Source organism: Ovis aries, chromosome 2, assembly GCF_016772045.2.
Source record: "Ovis aries strain OAR_USU_Benz2616 breed Rambouillet chromosome 2, ARS-UI_Ramb_v3.0, whole genome shotgun sequence".
Classification (NCBI taxonomy): domain Eukaryota; kingdom Metazoa; phylum Chordata; class Mammalia; order Artiodactyla; family Bovidae; genus Ovis; species Ovis aries.
The window spans coordinates 230,118,731-230,139,868 of record NC_056055.1 but is presented as its reverse complement, the minus strand read 5'-3'; the positions used below and the strand labels follow the sequence as shown (position 1 = coordinate 230,139,868).

At 40.9% G+C, this 21,138-nt stretch overlaps 1 protein-coding gene across 2 annotated transcripts in view; it reads left to right on the top strand.

Moving 5' to 3' along the window:
• The window catches only part of SPHKAP (SPHK1 interactor, AKAP domain containing), a 196,964-nt gene that overhangs the window by 153,477 nt on the left and 22,349 nt on the right, over positions 1-21,138 (top strand). For both annotated transcript variants that reach the window (XM_042244334.1, XM_012147712.4), the window contains exons 4-7: positions 1,543-1,602; positions 3,854-3,988; positions 9,165-9,420; positions 11,643-15,414. In XM_042244334.1, the coding sequence (XP_042100268.1) occupies positions 1,543-1,602; positions 3,854-3,988; positions 9,165-9,420; positions 11,643-15,414 (4,223 nt within the window). The remainder of the gene's footprint in view (positions 1-1,542; positions 1,603-3,853; positions 3,989-9,164; positions 9,421-11,642; positions 15,415-21,138) is intronic.

Here is a 21,138-nt window from a genome sequence, read left to right as displayed (position 1 = left end):
TTGCTAAGTCGTGAACCCGTGAACTGCAGTACGCCAGGCTTCTCTGTCCTTCAGTATCTCCTGAAGTTTGTTTGGACTCATGTCCATTGAGTCGGTGATGCCATCCAACCATCTCATCCTCTGTAGCCCTCTTCTCCTCTTTCCCTCAATCTTTCCCAGCATCAGGGTCTTTTCCAAAGAGTTGGCTCTCCACATCAGGTGGTCAAAGTATTGAAGCTTTAGCTTCAGCATCAGTCCTTCCAATGAATATTCAGGGTTGATTACCTTTAGGATTGACAGCTTTGATTTCCTTACAGTTCAAGGGAGTCTCAAGAGTCTCCTCCAACACCACAGGTCAAAAGCATCAATTCTTCGGTGCTCAGCCTTCTTTATGGTCCAACTCTCACTTCCGTACATGACTACTGTAAATACCATAGCTTTGACTCTACAGATCTTTGCCAGCAAAGTGATGTCTCTGCTTTTTCAATATGCTGTCTAGGTAGTTTTTCTTCTAAGGAGCAAGTGTCTTTTAATTTCATGGCTGCAGTCACCATCCACAGTGATTTTAAAGCCCAAGAAAATGAAATCTGTCACTGTTTCCACTTTCTCCCCATCTATTTGACATGAAGTGATGGGACCAGATGCCATGATCTTAGTTTTTAAATGCTGAATTTTAAGCCAGCTTTTTCACTTTCCTCTTTCACCTTCATTAAGATGCTCTTTATTTCCTCTTCACTATCTGCCATTAGAGTGGTATCATCTACAAATGTGAGGTTGTTGATATTTCTTCCTGCAGTCTTGATTCCGGCTTGTGCTACATCCAGCCCTGCATTTCGTATGATGTACTCTTCCTAGAAGTTCAATAAGCAGGGTGGAAATAAACAGTTTTGACATAACTCCTTTCCTAGTTTGGAACCAGTCTGTTATTCCAAGTCTGCATGTGATGGTTTTAAATTAAAACAATTCTTTGACTGTTGCTCTGAATTACTATTTAATCTTATAGCTATTGTTTTCACACTCTTATTTATCCAGACACTTATTTAAGTTAGCTACAAAAGTGTCAGAGTTTACAACAAGATTAAATACATTAAAAATTAACTAAAATAATGAGACATGGAGAACTCCATTGATAGTACATGGTATGAAAAGTAGGTGGAGAAAGGGAGCAGGAAATAAGAGAAAAGGGAGAACCAGCAAGAAATATTTGCTGCAATTATAAAGAGTTTGCAACTATTAAAAGCTTTTTTTCTGTTTCATGAGATTTAACAGCCCTCTGAAAACCTGAAGATTTTGTTGAGACTGTTACACTGGTTCTGTACAAAGTGGTTTTGTTTTGTTTGCTGGGTCATGAAAGGCAGAGGGCATTCAGTGGAATCAGTGAGAATCATGAGTAGGATATTAGAGACCCGCGCAGAAGCTCAAAGGTAAGACGGCTGTTTCTATGCCAGATCAACTATATGAAAATACTTGACTCGTGAATCATTTGCGCCCAACTAATTCCTGCTTTCTTCAAAAGGACTGTCCTGGTTTTCACTTAATTGACAGTTGTTGCCCTTTCCCCAGGTCTGCTTTGTGAACCTGGATGTGAACAAGGATGCTTGCAGCACGGAGCGCCTGCAGCAGGTAACTCGGGGAACTGAACTCCGGGAGCTCCCTTCAAGGGCTGGCTCACTGATGGGAGACCTACCATGACTCTGCCTCAGTGATGCTTTGTAGGAGACTCATTAATTAGATGATTTCATCACAGCCCATCTCCCTGACCTCTTCCTGACATTTTTCTACACAGTTTGCTCTCCTTACATTTGAGAATTGCTTTCCCAAGTAGACTAGGCTGTTTCCTAAGCAGTCTTTCTCCTGCACCCCCAGTGCCTAGGAGTGACTTTTCTACTGCCCCTCTCTATGCACTCAAGCACTCTTTCTGTGATGACTTTTCCAAAGTTTTTCCAAAACCTGCTTGATACCAGCTAGCCCTTCCCTCTGGCTTCCTCCTTCTTGCTGCTCTCATCAAATGTTCTGTATCTAACCTCAGTTTCTCAGCCCCACACTCATCTGGGACTCACATTTTTTGCATTCTATGGGAGATAAATATTCCAGACTTATCCAAGGTTGTGAGATTTCTGATGTAAATCCTTGACAATATCCAAAAACTTGAAGATTCACTCAATCCTTTGGAACCAGAGCCTGTAGGTACAAGGGGAAGGGTTCGTTAGTGTGATATGATTTATCATTTCATGCCCAAAGCTGAAGATGGTTTGATTTGACTGTTTGGTACAACACTCTTTAATGTATAATAGTATACCATTTGCATCTTGATTGCCATAGGACAGTGGATCTGAAATTACTCAGTTACTCCTGTAACTTTTTTTTCTTGACAGTGCTGCACCTGAAGATTTTCAAATGTAATTGTCCATACAGATTATTTATTACAGATTTCCACTGAGCCCCAAATATCCCTCATCTGTATAGTACTATAGAGATTCTCAAAAGAAATTATACAAATAATTTCATTTTATAGAATTGTGGTGCTAAGTCCACCAGAGAGAGCAGGAAGGAACAAGCAAGCTATCATCTTAACAACTGTGTGTTTCCATCAAACTTTATGATACAGAAAATATGCATTATAACTTAACAGCATTTTCCCCACTTTTATTTCCCCAATTAACATGATCTTCATGGAAACAAAAATGTTTCAGCAGTGATCTTTGGGACAGCTATTGCAGTATTTAAATATGCAAATAGATGATAGATATTAATTTTTAATGAGATTTTTATATGTGAAATGAAAATTTGGTAATATTATGAAAATCACATTTTCAGAGTGTATAAAATAAATATGTAGATGTGTATTTCTAATTAATCTGTTGTATATGAATCTCTTAGTATTCTCTGTGTTCTCAGGTTTTGATTATTTTTTTGTATCAAATAAACATTCTTTTGTTTGATATGAAAAAAAAAAGTATATATGTCGAGCACAATAAAAGACTAAAGCAAAAATAAAAGACTGTATTTAACAAATTTATGACTGATTTGAGACAGTCTTTGGCTATTGCCTAAGGGCGTACATAAGCTGATTTAGCTACATAAAGTTGTTCATCTCATCTTTCTGGATTTCAGGATACTTATGTGTGAAAATAAAGTGATAGTGCTACCTAATTCATTTAGGGGTATTGCAGTGACTGAGTGTAGCAATGTAACATACATGCAGTCCTTAATATGGTACCTCACATATAGAGAAAAATCAATGCCAGTAATTATTTTGTTATTAATATTATTACTGGGGGCTTTCCAGCTGGCGCTAGTGGTAAAGAACCTACCTGCCAATGCAGGAGACCTAGGAGACTCGGGTTTGTTCTCTGAGTTGGGAAGATCCCCTGGAGGAAGGCATGACAACCTACTCCAGTATTCCTGCTTGGAGAATCCCAGGGACAGAAGAGCCTGGCAGACTACAGTCCACAGGGTCGCACAGAGTCAGACATGACTGAAGCGATTTACCATGCAGTTTTATTATTATTAGCTTCATTAGAACACATGATTATTAGTCAATGAATCTCTTATTCAAGGACTTAAAAGGGAAGAAAATTCCCAAACTACCACGGATGCCTGTGGTGTCACAATAAAATCATTAAGTGTTTACTTAGGGAAACTTCAAGCTAAAAATTGTTAAATCTTTATATTTAGGAAATTTTCTATTCCAATCTAAACCTTTATGCTTCAATTTTATACAATCTCTTTTCATAATAATCTTAGTAGATTCAGTCATCTATATTATGAATAGTTATATGAGTATATTAGTTTTGCAAGTAAAATAATTTTGAGGTAGTATTTTGGAAGTGAAAATAAATTATCTCAACTAATAAAGATTCTTGTTCTACAGAAGTTGGTCAGTGTTTCACCAGATCTTCCAAAACTTATAAGCTCCATGAATGTCCAACAGCCAAAAGAAAATGAAATTGTCCTCCTAAGTGGGTTAACATCTGGAAACCTACAGGCAGATTTTGAAGTTTCACAGGTAAGAAATAGTAGCTCTTGGTAAGCAATTCACTAGTAAGTTATCTGTGTTCTGCTCTTGGCACAAACCAGTAAGAGGCCCAAATGAATGCAGTATGTAGACTCCCATAGCATGTGAATCTAAACGTCTTTGTATCCTATAATAGACTTTACTTGTACTTCTTTTAAATATTACCCCTTAAAGTTTGACAGAGTTTCCCTTACACTGATTTCCAACATATATTATCTTCTCAAGTTTATGGTACTAAGTTGCACTTTAACTAGAGCAGAGACACCAGGCATTGGTTGGTGAGCTTGGTTTTCTACTAATCTACTGAGTCATCAAAACCAGAATTGTCTTCTGTTTCAGGAAAAAATAGCTAAATTCTAATTCATACCATGTGATGCCAAAATGGCATAATTTCTTCTTTCTGGATGCTATTTATTTTTTAGGCTATATCAAACCAGCCAAGCTAATAAATACAGGATAGCAGTCCCAAAGATGAAAATGGAGCTTCCTAGGCCCAAAATGAAGTTCCCAGAAGAAAAGAATGTTACTGAAAATAGAGTTTAAAATACTATTATCATTCAATCTATTAAACTAATGTTCATTGTTATTAAATAATTATAATGCTGAAGAAAACTTTAACATTTTAAATTTTTAACCAATTTACATAAAATTTCTAAAGACATACTGTATAAAAGACTGTGAATGTTCTCACATAAGATACATGAATAGTGATTGATAACTACAGACTAAAATAATGAGCATTTATTTTCCTCTATAAATTGTTCTTCCTTGTGTTTTAGTTTTGCTGGAAAGTTTTTAAATCTTCTTTTATTCTTTAATCCTTCAAAATATCAAAAAACGTTTAGTGGGCCGCCCACTATTTCTTTCCATACTTCAGATGCTCAGTGAAAATCTACACACAGCCTGTTACAATTTGCTCCTCAAGATTAGAACAAGATTATTCCCAGCCAATCTAATAACACATTTCTCTGGTGAGAAAATTAATTGTTTGAAAAGAGAATATGGAAGTGGACCTAAGTGCTGTCTATTTATATTAGGCAAAGCCATGATAACCAAACGTATTTTTTCAAACCTGAGTTTTAAGAGTGGTTTCTGCACCAGACTTATTAGTTATGATTTCTAATTAAACTCTCCATGAGGAGAGTTGGAAAAAACACAGGAACTGGAGTCCAGCAGACCTGAACTGCAGCGGTGGTTCTTCCCCTTTATATTCCTGTGACTTGGATGAATGGAGAGACAGAGATTGACACATATACACAATTGATGCTATGTATAAAATCGATAACTAATGAGAACTCTACTCAGGTCTCTGTGGTGACCTGAATGGGAAGGAAATCCAAAACAGAGCGGATATATGTATGCATAACTTGACTCACTCGGCTGTACAGCAGCAGCTAACACAACACTGTAAAGCAACTAGACTCCAGTAAAAAATTTTGTATAAAAAGAATCAGTTGGCCTTTCTGTGCCTCTATCTGTAATAGAGCAGTAGCACCAGCAACCTTGTAGAAAGTGGTTAATGTTAGAGGCAATAAGATATACAAAGCACCTACTAGGCTATTATAAAAATCATATACTAATATCTGCCACTATTTTAAATTAATTTTTATTGGAGTATAGTTTCTTTACCCTGCTGTTATTAGTTTCTACTGTACAGCAAAGTGAATCAGTCATACAAATGTTAATACCTGTATCCCCTCTCTTTTGGATTTCCTTTCCATTTAGGTCACCACAATGCATTGAATAGCGTTCCCTGTGCTATTCAGCGTATTCTTCTTAGTAATCTATTTTATACATAGTATCAGTAGTGTATATGTGTCAATCCCAATCTCCCAATTCCTCCCACCCATAGCCCTTTTCCCCTTGGTGTATCTCCCATTATTTTCCAGCCTCTACTGTTTGCCATCATGTACCTAAGACATCCAGGATGTTTATTTACTTTCAAGAAGATTGTAAACAAAATAGAGTTTCTTCCTAAGGGTACCACATCTGTGTAACATCGCATGTTTAGTAACACCCTTTCCCTAAATCTGTCTTGAAGTATGACTTAACTGCTTATATTACTTTGTTAACATTCCTTTTGATTTCTGTCCCATTTCACCTTGTATTATTTATATTTAGTCTAAATGATATAAAATAACCAATCCTTTTAATCTGTATATGTGACAATTTCATATGGTTCAACTTTGTAATGATTTTTATTCCTGTGTGATCTACTGGGAATCTATTGTACCATATTCCCTAGAGTAATTATTTGATTCATGTTTGTACCGCCTTTTCATAGAAAAAAATCTATGACAAACCTAGACAACATATTAAAAAGCAGAGACATTACTTCGCTGACAAAGGTCCATCTAGTCAAAGTTAGGGTTATTTCAGTGGTCATGTATGGATATGAGAGTTGGACCATAAAGAAAGCTGAGAGTTGAAGCACTGATGCTTTTGAATTGTGGTGTTGGAGAAGACTCTTGAGAGTCCCTTGGACTGCAAGGAGATCAAACCAGTCAGTCCTAAAGGAAATCAGTCCTGAATATTCATTGGAAGGACTGATACTTCGGCCACCTGATGCAAAGAGCCAACTCACTGGAAAAGACCCTGATGCTGGGAAAGATTGAAGGTGGGAGGAGAAGGGGATGACAAAGGATGAGATGGTTAGATGGCATCACCAAGTCTATGGGAATGAGTTTGAGCAAGCTCTGGGAGTTGGTGATGGACAGGGAAGCCTGGTGTGCTGCAGTCCATGCAGTCGCAAAGAGTCGGACAAGACTAAGCAACTGAACTGAACAGAACTTGTACTTCTCAGCATATCTTGCATATAATAGGCACTCAGAAAATATCTGGCAAATTTTACTATATTGTCTTACTTCTGAATTCAGTGGAAAGAAAAGTAATCAAGTTAGCCACCATTACTCTGTAGCAGTGGGTCCTCACCATTTGGGGGATCGCAGATTCTTTGTGAATTTCACAGAATCTATAGACCAGTACTTCTCAAAAGTTAATGCATGTAGGAATCACCAAAAGTTTTCTTGAAAATGTAGATTCTGATGTGGTAGATCTGGGTGGAGTCTGAGATTATATATTTCTGTCAGGCTCCCATGTGATACTAAGGCTGGTAGTACACAAACCGCATTTTGAAAAGCAAAGTTATGGGCCACCTTCCTTGAGAAAAGACCCAGTCACTTAAGCACATAGATAAATCTTATTTTTGAGCCTCCTAGGGACCCCTAGACTCAGAGAATGATTGAATTTTTCATTTTATAATCATCTGTCCTAGAATTACTCTAATTATATATAGTATTCAATCAAAGAGATTGATAAATGATATTTACACAAAAAAAGATGTACTTCTTTCAGAGATACAAATAAATATCTGTGTGTATGTGTTCTTCTGCATGTATGCATCCTCACCACTCGCACACACACGTATATATACTCACATACATATATATAATACATTCAGATATCTACGTTCAAACTCAAGCATTTCAAGCTGGCAAGATAACTAGGATGAGACCTAATTACCTCCAACCAGAGATAAGCATGTGTTTTAAATAATCTCTTTTTATAAGAGGAACATGTAGACATAAAATACTCCCAAGCATTTTAAATTCCATCTTGAGATAAGTTTATTTAGCTTCCCTTTGCCCACTGTTGTTTCTATGCAAATAACTTTCTCTTAAAAATTGCTAGAAATCATTATATTGTTCCTCTTACAAAGATGAAAACCCCAACGCACAAGACATATCTGGGACTTACTAGTAACCTGTGCAAGGGCCACTGAGACTTTGTACTGTAATTCTAACGAACGACATTGTGAGTGGTGAAAATGTGCGGTGGAGAATGGGGAGGCAGTCTGTAGCCTTGGAACTGAGGAGAATTAGCAGGTCTCCGTGGGACACTCTCCAGTGTCCCTGCCTCCCTCACTGCTGGCCCATAAACCTGGCCTTTAGAGAGAATCTGATCACTTTCAGTGGATTTTCTTACATCTCATTTTGGCTGCTTCTTCAAAGGAACACTACAAATTATAAAATGTAACCATAGTTGATAGAACACTTTCCATCTGTGTGAAATACTAGCAGAGAGGTTGTATCGAATACCACCAAGGCAGAAAAAATATTGGTCTGAGAACCTGGAAATCATTTAATCAAAAGGAGCACCCAAGACAGTCTTAACTTTCCCCTCAGCTTTATTAAATTTTAGGCAGCCTTATTCCTAACTCTGGGCCCTAAACTTCCCTTTTCTTACAATATTGATTTTAGAGAACTTATTTTTATAAATTGCTTCTCTGCCCCAATGAGATATAAATCATTTTTTAAAAGCCTTTTGACACTGTACCACCCAAGAATGTCTTTCTCAAGGACCTTGGACCCATCTCTTGGAAATGTCATCAAAGGAGTTAGTGTCCCTATGTCTTTGGAAGGATGGGAGGCTAACTTCTGCAGGCACTTTGCTCCAATTTACAAAACTACCTCCAGCCAAGAAGAGAGAAGTTTCCTCTTCCTAAGAAAACAGAGATGGACTTCAGTCCTCCTGCACCAGCTCTTCAAAACCCTATTGCCTTTTTTTTTTTTTATTTCATTGGAGTTGTGATCCCACTCAGTTCTGGCCTCCTTCTCTTATTTTAAAAGCTCTGAGTGAGGTCTTCTGTGCCTGCTGAATTTTGCCCAGTGCAATTTTCACCTAGACAGGAGAGAACAAAAATATGGGATACGACTAGTCAACTTTTCTCCTAGATGCCCTGTGTTCCAAAGCACCATTTGAATTTTTTCAAGCAGTTCATCAATATACGCCCTGAAGTTATTCCAAGTATTTTAAAGGTCACCATTCCTTCTAATGGGAGAGACTAATAGAAGAAAGGTCAGATTTTATATTTTCTTGTGTGTGTGTGTGTGTGTGTGTGTGTGGTGTTGTGTCAGACTCTTTGCAACCCCACAGACTGTAGCCCACCAGGCTCCTCTGTCCAAGGGATTCTCCAGACAAGAACGCTGGAGTGAGTTGCCATTTCTTTCTCCAGGGGATCTTCCTGACCCAGGGATCAAACTCGCGTCTCTTACATCTCATGCATTGGCAGGTGGATCCTTTACCACTAGCGTCCCCCAAGAATCTCCGTGTTTTTTTTTTGTTGTTGTTGTTTTTAACAAATGCCTTTTTCTCTCTCTACTTGCAGTGTCCTTGGATGTCAGATGTCTGCTTGGTCCAGTGTGCAAGAGGGAACAGACCAAACAGTACCAACTGCATCATCTTTGAAATCAACAAATTTTTGATTGGTCTGGAACTGGTACAGGAGCGGCAGCTCCACCTTGAGACAAACATCTTGAAAGTGGAGGATGACACGAACTGTTCCTTGTCTTCAATTGAAGAAGACTTTCTCACTGCATCCGAGCACTTGGAGGAGGAAAGTGAAGTGGAAGAGTATAGGAACGGTGAGAACTTTCCTGTAAAATGAATGTGCATCCTGAAATTAGTCACCCTATAAAAATGTCTTGCTTACATTTCAGAAAAGTTTCAGGCCACATCAGTTTGGCTGACGCATCACAATCTTCATGTAAGAAGTTTCAGGAGGGAGAGAGAATAAGAAAACACTAGTGAGGATGCTGATGGAGGCACTTTAACAGATTTAATGGTTAGATGGCCCCATTCTCCATAAAGATGCCTTAGGGATGCTGAAGGAAATCTCTGTTTTAAAACAAAATCTTCCTGCCTGCCAAAAGATGGAGACTATCACTTGGAGGAAAGTTAATTTCCCTAAGATTTCCATTAAAGCCATCTGTTAGCTGAGGCTGAGTGAGATTGGCCTGAATCCGAGCGCTGCCTCTTTGAGGCTGTGAAAGCTGGGGCCAGTGATCTAAGTCTTTCTGAGCTCCAGTTTCCTTATCCATGATTTGGGAGTATAACAGTGCCCCTAGAACTATTATATGTATTATATTTAGCCATTTAAAATACATATTTGTTACATTTCTGGGCTTTCCAAGTGGCTCAGTGGTAAAGAATCTGCCTACCTATGCAGGAGCCACAGGAGATGAGTGTTAGATCCCTGGGTTGGAAAGATCCCCTGGAGGAGGAAACGGCAACCCAGTCCAGTATTCTTGCCTGGGAAATCCCATGGACAGAAGAGCCTGACAGGCTGCAGTCCGTGGGGTCACAAAAGATTCGGACATGACAGCCAGCATGGTTATTTTTCCAGGGCAGGAGGAAGTAACCCAGAAAAGTGCTTAGCATGTGTTTATTAATTTTTTCTTTTGACTCATTGATAGAGCTCAGTGAACAATGAGTTACTCTTCCCCAAAGAGAAAGGGCTACTCCAGATTTTGTTCTCACTGTCCTTGGGGCACGTCCTATGCCAGCTTCAGAGAAACTCTCTCAACAAGGCCCATGATATCCTGCATATCCTGCCTTCTCCCTCTGTACCCACTGGGCAGCTGCAAGACACAGTTGTCTTGGTTACTTTCTCACCAAAGCACGGTGACCAGCCCTCAGCTCCCAAATGCCCTCTTCCACTCTAGCCACTGGCATTTGTTCTCCACATTGAAAGCCAGTCTGTTGAGGGCAGTCCACAATGAAACTCGAAAGCTTTTTCAGATTCATATTTCTTGAAGAAATATTCAAAATACTATTTTTTTAAAAAAAAAACAGAAAAAAAAGATAACTAATCCTTTAAGGCATTTTTGGAAATAAAGATTATTTTAGACTCATGTGAACCTGCTGTCTAAAAAGTAATGGTGCATGTAACTTCTCGAATTATGGCTTTTTATGTTTTTTTTTTTTCTTTTTGTCTCTGTTCCATTTATATCTGCTCTGATCTTTATGATTTCTTTCCTTCTACTAACTTTGGGTTTTGTTTGTTCTCCTTTCTCTAAAAAAATAGTACAAATGAACTTATTTATAAAACAGAAATAGAGTCACAGATGTAGAAAACAGACTCATGATTACCAGGTAGAAGTGGTCGGGGGGCGGGCTGGGAGATCGGGAGAGACGTATACACACTGTGCTGTGCTGTACGTAGTCTCTCAGGCATGTCCAACTCTTTGCAACCCCATGAGCTGTAGCCAGCCAGGCTCCTCTGTCCTCAGGATTCTCCAGGGAAGAATACTGGAGTAGGTTTCTGTGCCCTCCTCCAGAGGATCTTCCCAATCCAGGGATCGAACCTAGGTTTCCCGCATTGCAATTGGGCTCTTTACCATCTGAGTCACCAGGTAGGCCCAAAAATGCTGGAGTGGGTGGCCTCTCCCTTCTTCAGGGGAACTTCCCAACTCAGGAATTGAACCAGGGTCTCCTGCATTGCAGGTGGATTCTTTACCAGCTGAGCCACCCGGGAAGCCCCATGTACACACTACTGTGTATAAAATAGATAACTAATAAGAACCTACTGGATAGCACAGGGAACTATATTCAATACTTTGTAATGACCTACATGGGAAAAAATCTAAAAATGACTGGAGATATACATATATATATATATATATAATTGATTCACTTTTCTGTGTACCTAAAACTAACACAGCAATGTAAATCAACTGTACTCCAATAAAAAAAAAGTATTCAGAATTGCAAAAAATGGAATAAAAGCAGATGATCAAAAGTGAAAAAATAAATAATATTTTTACTTAAATGAAATAAATAAGTAGTACCATTTTCTCTTCACCAGGTTATGAAAATATAAATGTCTCAACCAGTATCTTGGAAAATAAAAAGCAAAAGGAAACCACTAAGGAGGAATGGAATTACAGCAAGGAAAAATTACTTTATACATTGGAAGACAAGTATGTTAGCAAATATCATACACCACTGGTTAAAACAGAAGGATCACTGGAAAGAGTGGCAGAATACACAAGTCTGCAGAGTGTAGATCCTTCAGCCGAGATATCAAAGTGGAAAGGTGAAGCTGTGGGGAATGAGCAGTCAGCCACAAAGGATTATTATTCAGAAAAGTGTAAAAGTCAAGAGGAAAAACCACAGGCGCTATGTATTCCAGGCAATGCTTATTTCTCAAAGATGGTTAAGAGGGACGGACCTTCTGCATGTGGGACTTTCTCTGAGCATGACAGCAATTTAGACCCAGGAGACCATGAAGGCCACACAAGCTCTCTTCTTCCCTTACAGGATGGAGAAGCCACCACAGGCGAGTATGCCACGAATTTAGCTGAATCTGTGCTGCAAGATGCATTTATTCGACTCTCTAAGTCTCAGCCTGCCTTCCCCCAGGAATCTGCAGTCAGTGTTTCTGTAGGAAGTCCTCTGCTCCCCAGCGGCTCTTCCACAGAAGATATCGTGGTACCTCAGTCATGGAACGAGCTCCCCAAAATCGTCATTGTCCAGAGTCCAGAAGGCAGTGATGCTGGCCCTGAGCCAGGCATCCCCTCGTGGCCCGAGACAGAAGTCTCCAGTGAAACTTCAGGCGTCCCTTCTGGAGAGAACTCCAGCAGACACCCCCAGAGTGCTCTAGAAGTAGCATTAGCTTGTGCAGCCACTGTTATTGGAACCATTTCCAGTCCCCAAGCCACAGAAAGATTCAAAATGGAGCAAGAACCCCTGGTTTCACACCATCCATCGGGAGGTGATGAGCCAGTGCACACTCAGGCCTCTCAAGTACTCAAGGATCCCTCCCTCAGTGAATACTCGTTTCCATCTGCTTTATGCGGCATGACTCAGGTGGCCAGTGCTGTTGCTGTCTGTGGCCTGGGGGAAACGGGAGAGGTGAAGTGCCCAGTGGCTTCCGGTGGCTTCCTGTCTGCAGTGGAGGCCCCTGCAGCCATCCCCTCACTTTGTGGTTTGGTGACAGAGAAGAGCATGGAGCTGGGGAATGAAGCCATTGCAGAGGCCTTGCTCAAGGAGGTTGCCTTGGTCTTAACAAGACCTAATGCCTACAGCAGCATCGGAGACCTCATGGAGTCAGTGAATAGGAGGATCGTAGAAGCTGTTTCAAAGCCTCAGACCTTGTGCTCAGAAAATGCCCTTGGGAATGAACTGGCACAGACCCTGTCTAATGTTATCCTGAAGCATTCCATTGATGAAATTCACCAGAAAAATAAAATAATAGAGCCCAGTGATGACAGGGACTCATCTGAAACCTTAGAATCCTTAATGGAAAGTGTAAATCAGCTGCTCTTCAATGTGATACGCTTCACGTTCAAGAAGATAAGCCACCTTGTACAGCTTGGGGGATGTCCCCCTGTCCTTTCTAAAGAGACCATGAAATGGAGGGAGACCGAACCAGACTTCCAGCCAACTGATCAAGCCATTTGTCCAGCATGGACAAAAGCCGCTGAATACTCCAGTTGCCATCCACTTAGCAACCTGCATATCAGCAGTCCTGTTATCAATGATCTCGTAGATGCTGGACATCTGAAGCAAGATAGGAAGGGTTCAGCACAGTTAGGTCTTTCCCAGATCCCCACACAGCAATCTGAATTATCCTGCAGTACCACCATGGCTGCTAAAACACCCCCAGAGGAAACATATCTGAAAGGATCGGTGGTGGAGGATATGAAAAACCCTCCTCCACCACCCAGTGATAATGAGAATGAATGCAGAGCCCCTCCAGAGGAAGAAATGACACCAACAGTTGGCAAGTACAGCACCAGTTCTCAGGACACTGAGGACAGCATCATTGCAAATGCTCAAGAAAAGTACAACGGCGCCTTGCCTCTAAACAATGAAGTTCAAGTTTGCCCGTCTTTGTTGGGGAATGATTTGCTGCTTCCTACTCAATCCACACTACCAGAAAAAGACCCAGACATATACTGCATTGCAGACTTCGCAGAAGAATTAGCAGAGACTATCGTCTCCATGGCAACGGAAATCGCAGCGATTTGCCTTGACAACTCCAATGGAAAACAACCCTGGTTCTGTGCATGGAAAAGAGGGAATGAGTTTCTGGTTACCCCCAACATCTCCTGCCGATCCTTGAAGAGGAAGAAAGAGAGCCAGGCCAGCGGGGCCACTGTGAGGAAACACAAGCCCCCGCGACTCAGCGAGATCAAGAGGAAAACCGATGAGCACCCGGAACTGAAAGAGAAGCTGATGAACAGGGTGGTGGACGAGCCCATGAACCTCGAGGACATCCCAGACTCTGTCAGTATTTTTGCAAACGAAGTGGCAGCCAAGATCATGAACCTCACAGAGTTCTCTTTGGTGGACGGTGTCTGGCAAGCCCAGGGCTACCCCCGGAGTCGGTTACTGGGTGGGGACAGGTGGAACCGCCTGAAGGCCTCCAGCTGCGAGAGCATTCCAGAGGAGGACTCTAACACCCGGGCCTATGTGAACAGCCTGGGTTTAATGAGTACCCTGAGTCAGCCAGTTAGCCGGGCCAGCTCCGTCTCCAAGCAGTCGAGCTGCGAGAGCATCACCGATGAGTTTTCCAGGTTCATGGTGAACCAGATGGAAAATGAAGGAAGAGGCTTCGAGTTACTGCTGGATTACTACGCAGGCAAGAATGCCAGCAGCATCCTGAACTCAGCTGTGCAACAGGCCTGCCGGAAAAATGACCACCTGAGTGTGAAGCCAAGCTGTCCCTCGAAGCAGTCCAGCACCGAGAGCATCACCGAGGAGTTCTACAGGTACATGCTGAGGGACATTGAACGAGAGGGCAAAGACGGCCCCTCCTCCAGGCGAGGCAGCCAGGACTGGACCACTGGCTTGCTCTCTCCTTCTCTGCGATCCCCCTTGTACTATAGACAGTCGTCTGTGCCCAACGGCAGATCCCCGGGCGCCAGGCTCACGGTGAACGTGCCCATCAAAGCCAACTCCTTAGACGGCTTTTCTCAACACAGCCAGCAAGACTTCCTCAGCGTCCAGCCAGTTGGCGGCGCTTCCTCCTCGAGTCTCTGCAAATCTGACTCTTGCCTGTATCGCAGAGGTGGGGCTGACCACATCACAAACATGTTAATTCACGAGACGTGGGCAAACTCAATCGAGGCTCTCATGCGGAAGAACAAAATTATAGTGGATGATGCCGGCGCGGCTGACGCTGAACCTGCTTCAGGGGGCCCCTCCTTGCAAGTGGAAAAGTGTGCAGGCAGGTTAGCTTCGGGCAGGGTGCAAAGTGGGCCAGCTCTGCTTGTGCAGGAGTCCGTGGATTATCCGAGGAAAAACTCAATCACAGAAAGCAGCCATCTCCCAGGGTCGTCCCCAAACAAAGCTGCTCCTCTTACAAGTCACAGCAGTTTAGATTTTGAAAAGGAAACTCCCTCATGCCACCATGCGGTCCCTCTAAGCCACACCCAGCGATCACTTTGCTCAAGGGAAGTCCCTTTAATCCAGATCGAAACAGATCAGAGAGAAGAATGTGTGGGAGGACCTGAACACGTTATTTCCGAATGCAGCCCCCTAGAGGAAAAAGAAAGGGGTTTGGAAGAAGAAAAGGTCCCAGAGGCAGGGAAGGGTGAAGACGCTGCCCTGAGTGCCTGCCAGAACCCCAGGTGAGTGAGTGATCTCTTAGACGAACTAGGGTGCATGGGACTGCAGTTTGCACCTTAATCAGTATTTATTCTAAATCTTAGGAACTTAATGGTGCAGGAACTGAATTCCTGAGGTAGTCATTGGCCTCCCTGAGTTAATAGACACTTTCCCATGTGGTGCTGGTTGGTGAAGAACCCTCCTGCCAATGCAGGAAACATAAGAAATATGAGTTCAGACCTGGGTTGGGAAGATCCCCTGGAGGAGGCATGGCAACCGCTCCAGTATTCATGCCTGGAGAATCCTATGGACAGAAGAGCCTGGTGAGCTACAGTCCAGAGGGTGGCAAAGAGTCAGACACGAAGTGACTTAGCATGTATATAATGGAAAGGTGGAAGTAAATTTTTTTTAATTTCTAAAACAAATTAGATTTCTGTGTATAATAAAAGAAATGAGATATCATTCTCCCCATTAAAATTAATCTCCTGTAGTAAGCTACTTTTTGAAACTAATTCATGGCAACTTTCAAGCAAAAAAGAAAACACATCAACTTGTTCACTTGAAAAAAAGCTAAATTTAAATAAGTTTTAATATTGGAATCTGACATTAAATATTTTGGTATAATTTTCCCCCAGGTTCTCTTGAGTTTTTCTTTCTTGTCTTACTCTAAAGATCTTTGTAAGGACACCATGTCCCACAGTGCTGACTCTTTAGATTCATAGTATAATACAGGCTTCCATGCATGTGGTAAAGAATACCTGCCAATCCATGAGACATGGGTTGATCCCTGGGTGGGAAAGATTCCCTGAAGAAGAAAATGGCAGTTCACTCCAGTTTTTGTGCCTGGAAAATTCCATGATCAGAGAAGCCTGGCAGGCTACAGACCATGGGGTTGCAAGAGAATCAGACATGACTTAGCGACTAAATTTCAACATAATCATGGTAGGATAAATGCAAAAAAAAAAGCACTGGAATGTTGTTTCAATAGTTCTTTTTCCAGAAAATCATAATGCAGGTGACAGTGATTTTGAATTTGAGAGAAGGTGATTATTTCTCTCAGGCACCTTCAAGAAATATCAGTTCCCTTTACAGCTCCTGTTTTCTGTAGCAAATTCATAGGATTCTTGAATATGAAACTATTGTAGCATTTAAAAATTTGATATATACTTAAAGTTTTTTTTTAAGGTACAGAAGTAAACAAAGACAAAAATTAATCTACTGGCATTGGGAAACATAAATTGAGAAATAGCTTGCATTATCTTTTCAGAGACATACATCTATCATTCAGACAGCTTATGATTTTTAAGTGTTTAGCTGCAATTAACCAGTTGAACACAGGCTTCCTCAAATTTTGTCCGCTCTGGAAAATCCCTAGGACATTCACACCCCCACCAAGAATGAGAAATCCCCCAAATGGATCCATCTTCAGGTACTAAAGCTCACCATCTTTATAAAGCATCTTGACAAGTTATGGGCAGTGGGTGCTCCAGTTGTACTTTCTTAGCTACTTAGTGCTAAAAATTTAGCTTTCCAGTTGGATTAAATCCTAGAAGAATGCCAAGGGACAAAAGCATGAAAACCTACAAGCAAAAGAACATAAACCAAATGAAGTACAGGCCAAACTGACTAAGAAGACAAGTTCTTACATATCTGTAATTCTCCAGACAATACTTGTCAAAATCTTCCAGAAGTACCATACCTTACCATAGTGTTCATCACCTCCGGGAAATATGATGCATGACAAGTTATCAATTGTGATTAAAGACTTGTTTTGGATGAAAACTCCAGCTGAGATTCTTAGTAAAAGAGGATCACCTAGCTAGGGAGCATTCTTGAACCAGTAGTTCAACAAGGTTCATAGTTGTAGGCTCAGATCTAATAGTGGCAGTCACTGAAATTAGATACCATGCATTCTACAATTTTGAGTTAAATGTCACAAATGATACTCAAAATAGGTACAACCTAGGAACATTCCAAAAGGTTGGGAAATAGGCATGAATAACACTTCCAACTGAATTAGTTTGTGTTCCCAATAAATGACCCAAACACATACTATCTCATGATGTGGATTTCTGATTCAATTTTCCAACAGTGAAAGAGAAAAAAACGTGGTAGAATCATCAGCCTTAGAAATTCGAGAGCTAAATCTTTTCTCAAAGCATCCAGACTAAGCATTTAATATATTTTTCTTTGTGGCACAATATAAAAGAATTATAGGAACTTCCCTTGTGGTCCAGGGGTTAGACTATAGGCCAAGTGCTTTCAGTGCAGGGGGCATGATAGCCCACCAGGCAAATCTGTCCCTAGGATTTTCCAGCAAAAATACTGGAATGGGTTGCCATTTCCTTCTCCAGTGGATCTTCCCAACCCAGGGATCAAACCATGTCTCCTTCACTGGCAAATTCTTCACCACTCAGGCACCAGGAAAGACCTGACTCACCTGCTGTTGTTCAGTCACTCAGTCATGTCAGACTCTTTTCAACCCCATGGACTGCAACACTCCAGGTTCCCCTGTCCTTCCCCAGCTCCTGGAGCTTGCACAAACTCATGTCCATTGAGTTGGTGATGCAATCAAACCACCTCGTTCTCTGTCATCCTCTTCTCTTCCTGCCTTCAATCTTTCCCAGCATCAGGGACTTTTCTAATGAGTTGGCTCTTTGCATCAGGTGACCAAAGTACTGGAGTTTCAGCTTTCAGCATCAGTCCTTCCAATGAATATTCAGGACTGATTTCCTTTAGGATGAACTGGTTTGATTTTCTTGCAGTCCAAGGGACTCTCAAGAATCTTCAACACCACAGCTCAAAGGCATCAATTCTTCGGCATTCACCTTTATGGTCCAACTCTCACATCCGCACATGACTACTGGAAAAACCACAGCTTTTATACAGACCTTTCTTGGCAATGTCTCTGCTTTTTAATACACTGTCTAGGTTTGTTTGTCATAGCTTTTCTTCCAAGAAGCAAGTGTCTTTTAATTTCATGGCTGCAGTCACCAATTTGCAGTGGTTTTGGAGCCCAAGAAAATAAAGTCTATCACTGTTTCCATTGTTTCCCCATCTGTTTCCCAGGAACTGAGGGGACTGGATGAGGTAATCTTTGTTTCTTGAATGTTGAGTTTTAAGCCAGCTTTTTCACTCTCCTCTTTCACTTTCATCAAAAGGCTCTTTAGTTCTTCTTCACTTTCTGCCTTAAGGGTGGTATCATCTGCATATCTGAGGTTATTGATATTTCTCCCAGCAATCTTAATTCCAGCCTGTGCTCCATCCAGCCTGGCATTTCTCATGATGTTCTCTGCATAAAAGTTAAATAAGCAGGGTGACAATATATAGCCCTGAGTCTGTTGTTCCATGTCCGGTTCTGACTGTTGCTTCTTGACTTGCATACAGGTTTCTCAGGAGGCAGGTAAGGTGGTCTGGTATTCCCATCTCTAAGAACTTTCCACAGTTTGTTGTGATCCACACAGTCAAAGACTTTGGCATAGTCAATGAAGCAGAAGTAGATGTTTTTCTAGAATTCTCTGCTTTTTCTATGATCCAACAGATTTTGGCAATTTTATCTCTGGTTTCTCTGCCTTTTCTAAATCCAGCTTGAACATCTAGAAGTTCATGGTTCATGTCCTGTTAAAGCCTAATTTGGAGAATTTTGAGCATTACTTTGCTAGCATATGAGATGAGTGCAATTGTGCAGTAGTTTGAACATTCTTTGGCATTGACTTTCTTTGGGATTGGAATGAAAACTGATCTTTTCCAGTTCTGTGGCCTGGATTTTTCAAATTTTCTGGCATATTGAGTGCAGCACTTTCACAGCATCATCTTCTAGGATTTGAAATAGCTCAGCTGGAATTCCATCACCTCCACTAGCTATGTTCATAGTGATGCTTCCAAAGGCCCCCTTGCCTTCTCACTCCAGGATGTCTGGCTCTAGGTGACTGATCACACCATCATGGTTATCTGGGTCGTGAAGATCTTTTTTGTATAATTCTTCTATGTATTCTTGCCACCTCTTCTTAATATCTTCTGCTTCTGTTAGGTCCATACCATTTCTATCCTTTATTGTGCCCATCTTTGCGTGAAATATTCCCTTGGTATCTCTGATTTTCTTGAAGAGATCTCTAGTCTTTCCCATTCTATTGTTTTCCTCTATTTCTTTGCGTTGATCACTTAGGAATTCTCTCTCATCTCTCTTTGCTGTTCTTTGGAACTCTGTATTCAGATGGGTATATCTTTCCTTTTCCCCTTTGCCTTTGCTTCTCTTCTTTTCTCACCTATTTATAAGTCCTCCTCAGACAACCATTTTTCCTTTTTGCATTTCTCTTTCTTGGGGATAGTTTTGATCATTGCCTCCTGTACAATGTTATGAACCTCCATCCATCATTCTTCAGGCACTCTGTCTCACCTGTAGGGGGTAATAATAGTAAGAACTACATCATCAGAAGATTCTGAAGTTTTACATAAAGAAAAGTAGACAGGCTCTTAACTCAGCACCTAGTCTATTACAAACACTCAATAAATGTTTACTCTATAGTTGTTGTTTGGGCTTAAGGTACATGGTTGCTTTTATTCCAGAAGATCTTTTTCCCAAGAGAAACCTGTTATGAACAGTGTGAGAATTTTATTAAAACTAGAGAATTCTCAGGATTTGCAAGAGGGAAATTAGTCATACTTAGATCACATTTTCTAAGTTCAGGGTTGTTATCAGGGGATTTAACATGTCAAAATACCTAAATATGGAGCTCAGTTCCCTATGAAAGGCTTCCTACCCACTTATACACAAGAGGGAGGGAAATGACAGGCACACATTAGATTGTTTGGAAGTGGGGAGGTGTCATGTCCTGAAGATATTTTTTAGGTTATTCTCTGAGGGACATTTTCATAATTCTTACTAAAAGCTTCATAAAAGCTCAACATAATGAAATAAAAATCACATTCTTACTTTTTTGTTATGTAAAACCAGAATTCATCATGGCCATCAGACCCAAATAGAAATACTATAGCTCAGACAGTAATGAATCTGCCTGCAATGCAGGAGACCCAGGTTCTTTCCCTGGATTGGGAAGATCCTCTGGAGAAGGGAATGGCAATCCACTCCAGCATTCTTGCCTGGAGAATTCCATGGACAGAGGAGCCTGGTGGGCCACAGTCCATGGGGTTGCAAAAAGTCGGACACGACTGAGCAACTTACGCTACTACTGCTGCTATTGTATTTCAGGCCATCACATTTGTCCACGTACAGAATTATATCAATTTTAAACAGCTTAAGTGATTTAGGATAGCTCAGTTCTTGATTTCTGGGAAAATATTATCCTATTGGTGAACAACAATGTGTTCTTAACTCAACAACCTTCTTTGAGATTATTGAAAAGCAATTATCTAACTTTTTGATAATTGGAGACCAAGGTATAAACACCAAACTGAAAATTTTGATCATTCACATGTTGCACTCACCTTATATAATTTTTTAGAAATATATTGTATATTCATTTGTTTGCTTCAAGAAAAAAATTTTTCACCCGACGAATATTTGCATGCTCATCTGTGATACACATTGCCACTGGAGCTGCAAAAACAAGAGAACATAAAGATTTAGTGCCTGCACCCATGGCTCTTGGGCTTCCCTGGTGACTCAAGCAGTAAATCATCTTCCTGAAATGGAGGAGACCTGGGTTTGATCCCTGGGTCGGGAAGATCCCCTGGAGAAGGAAATGGCTACCCACTTCAGTATTCTTGCCTGGGAAATCCCATGGACA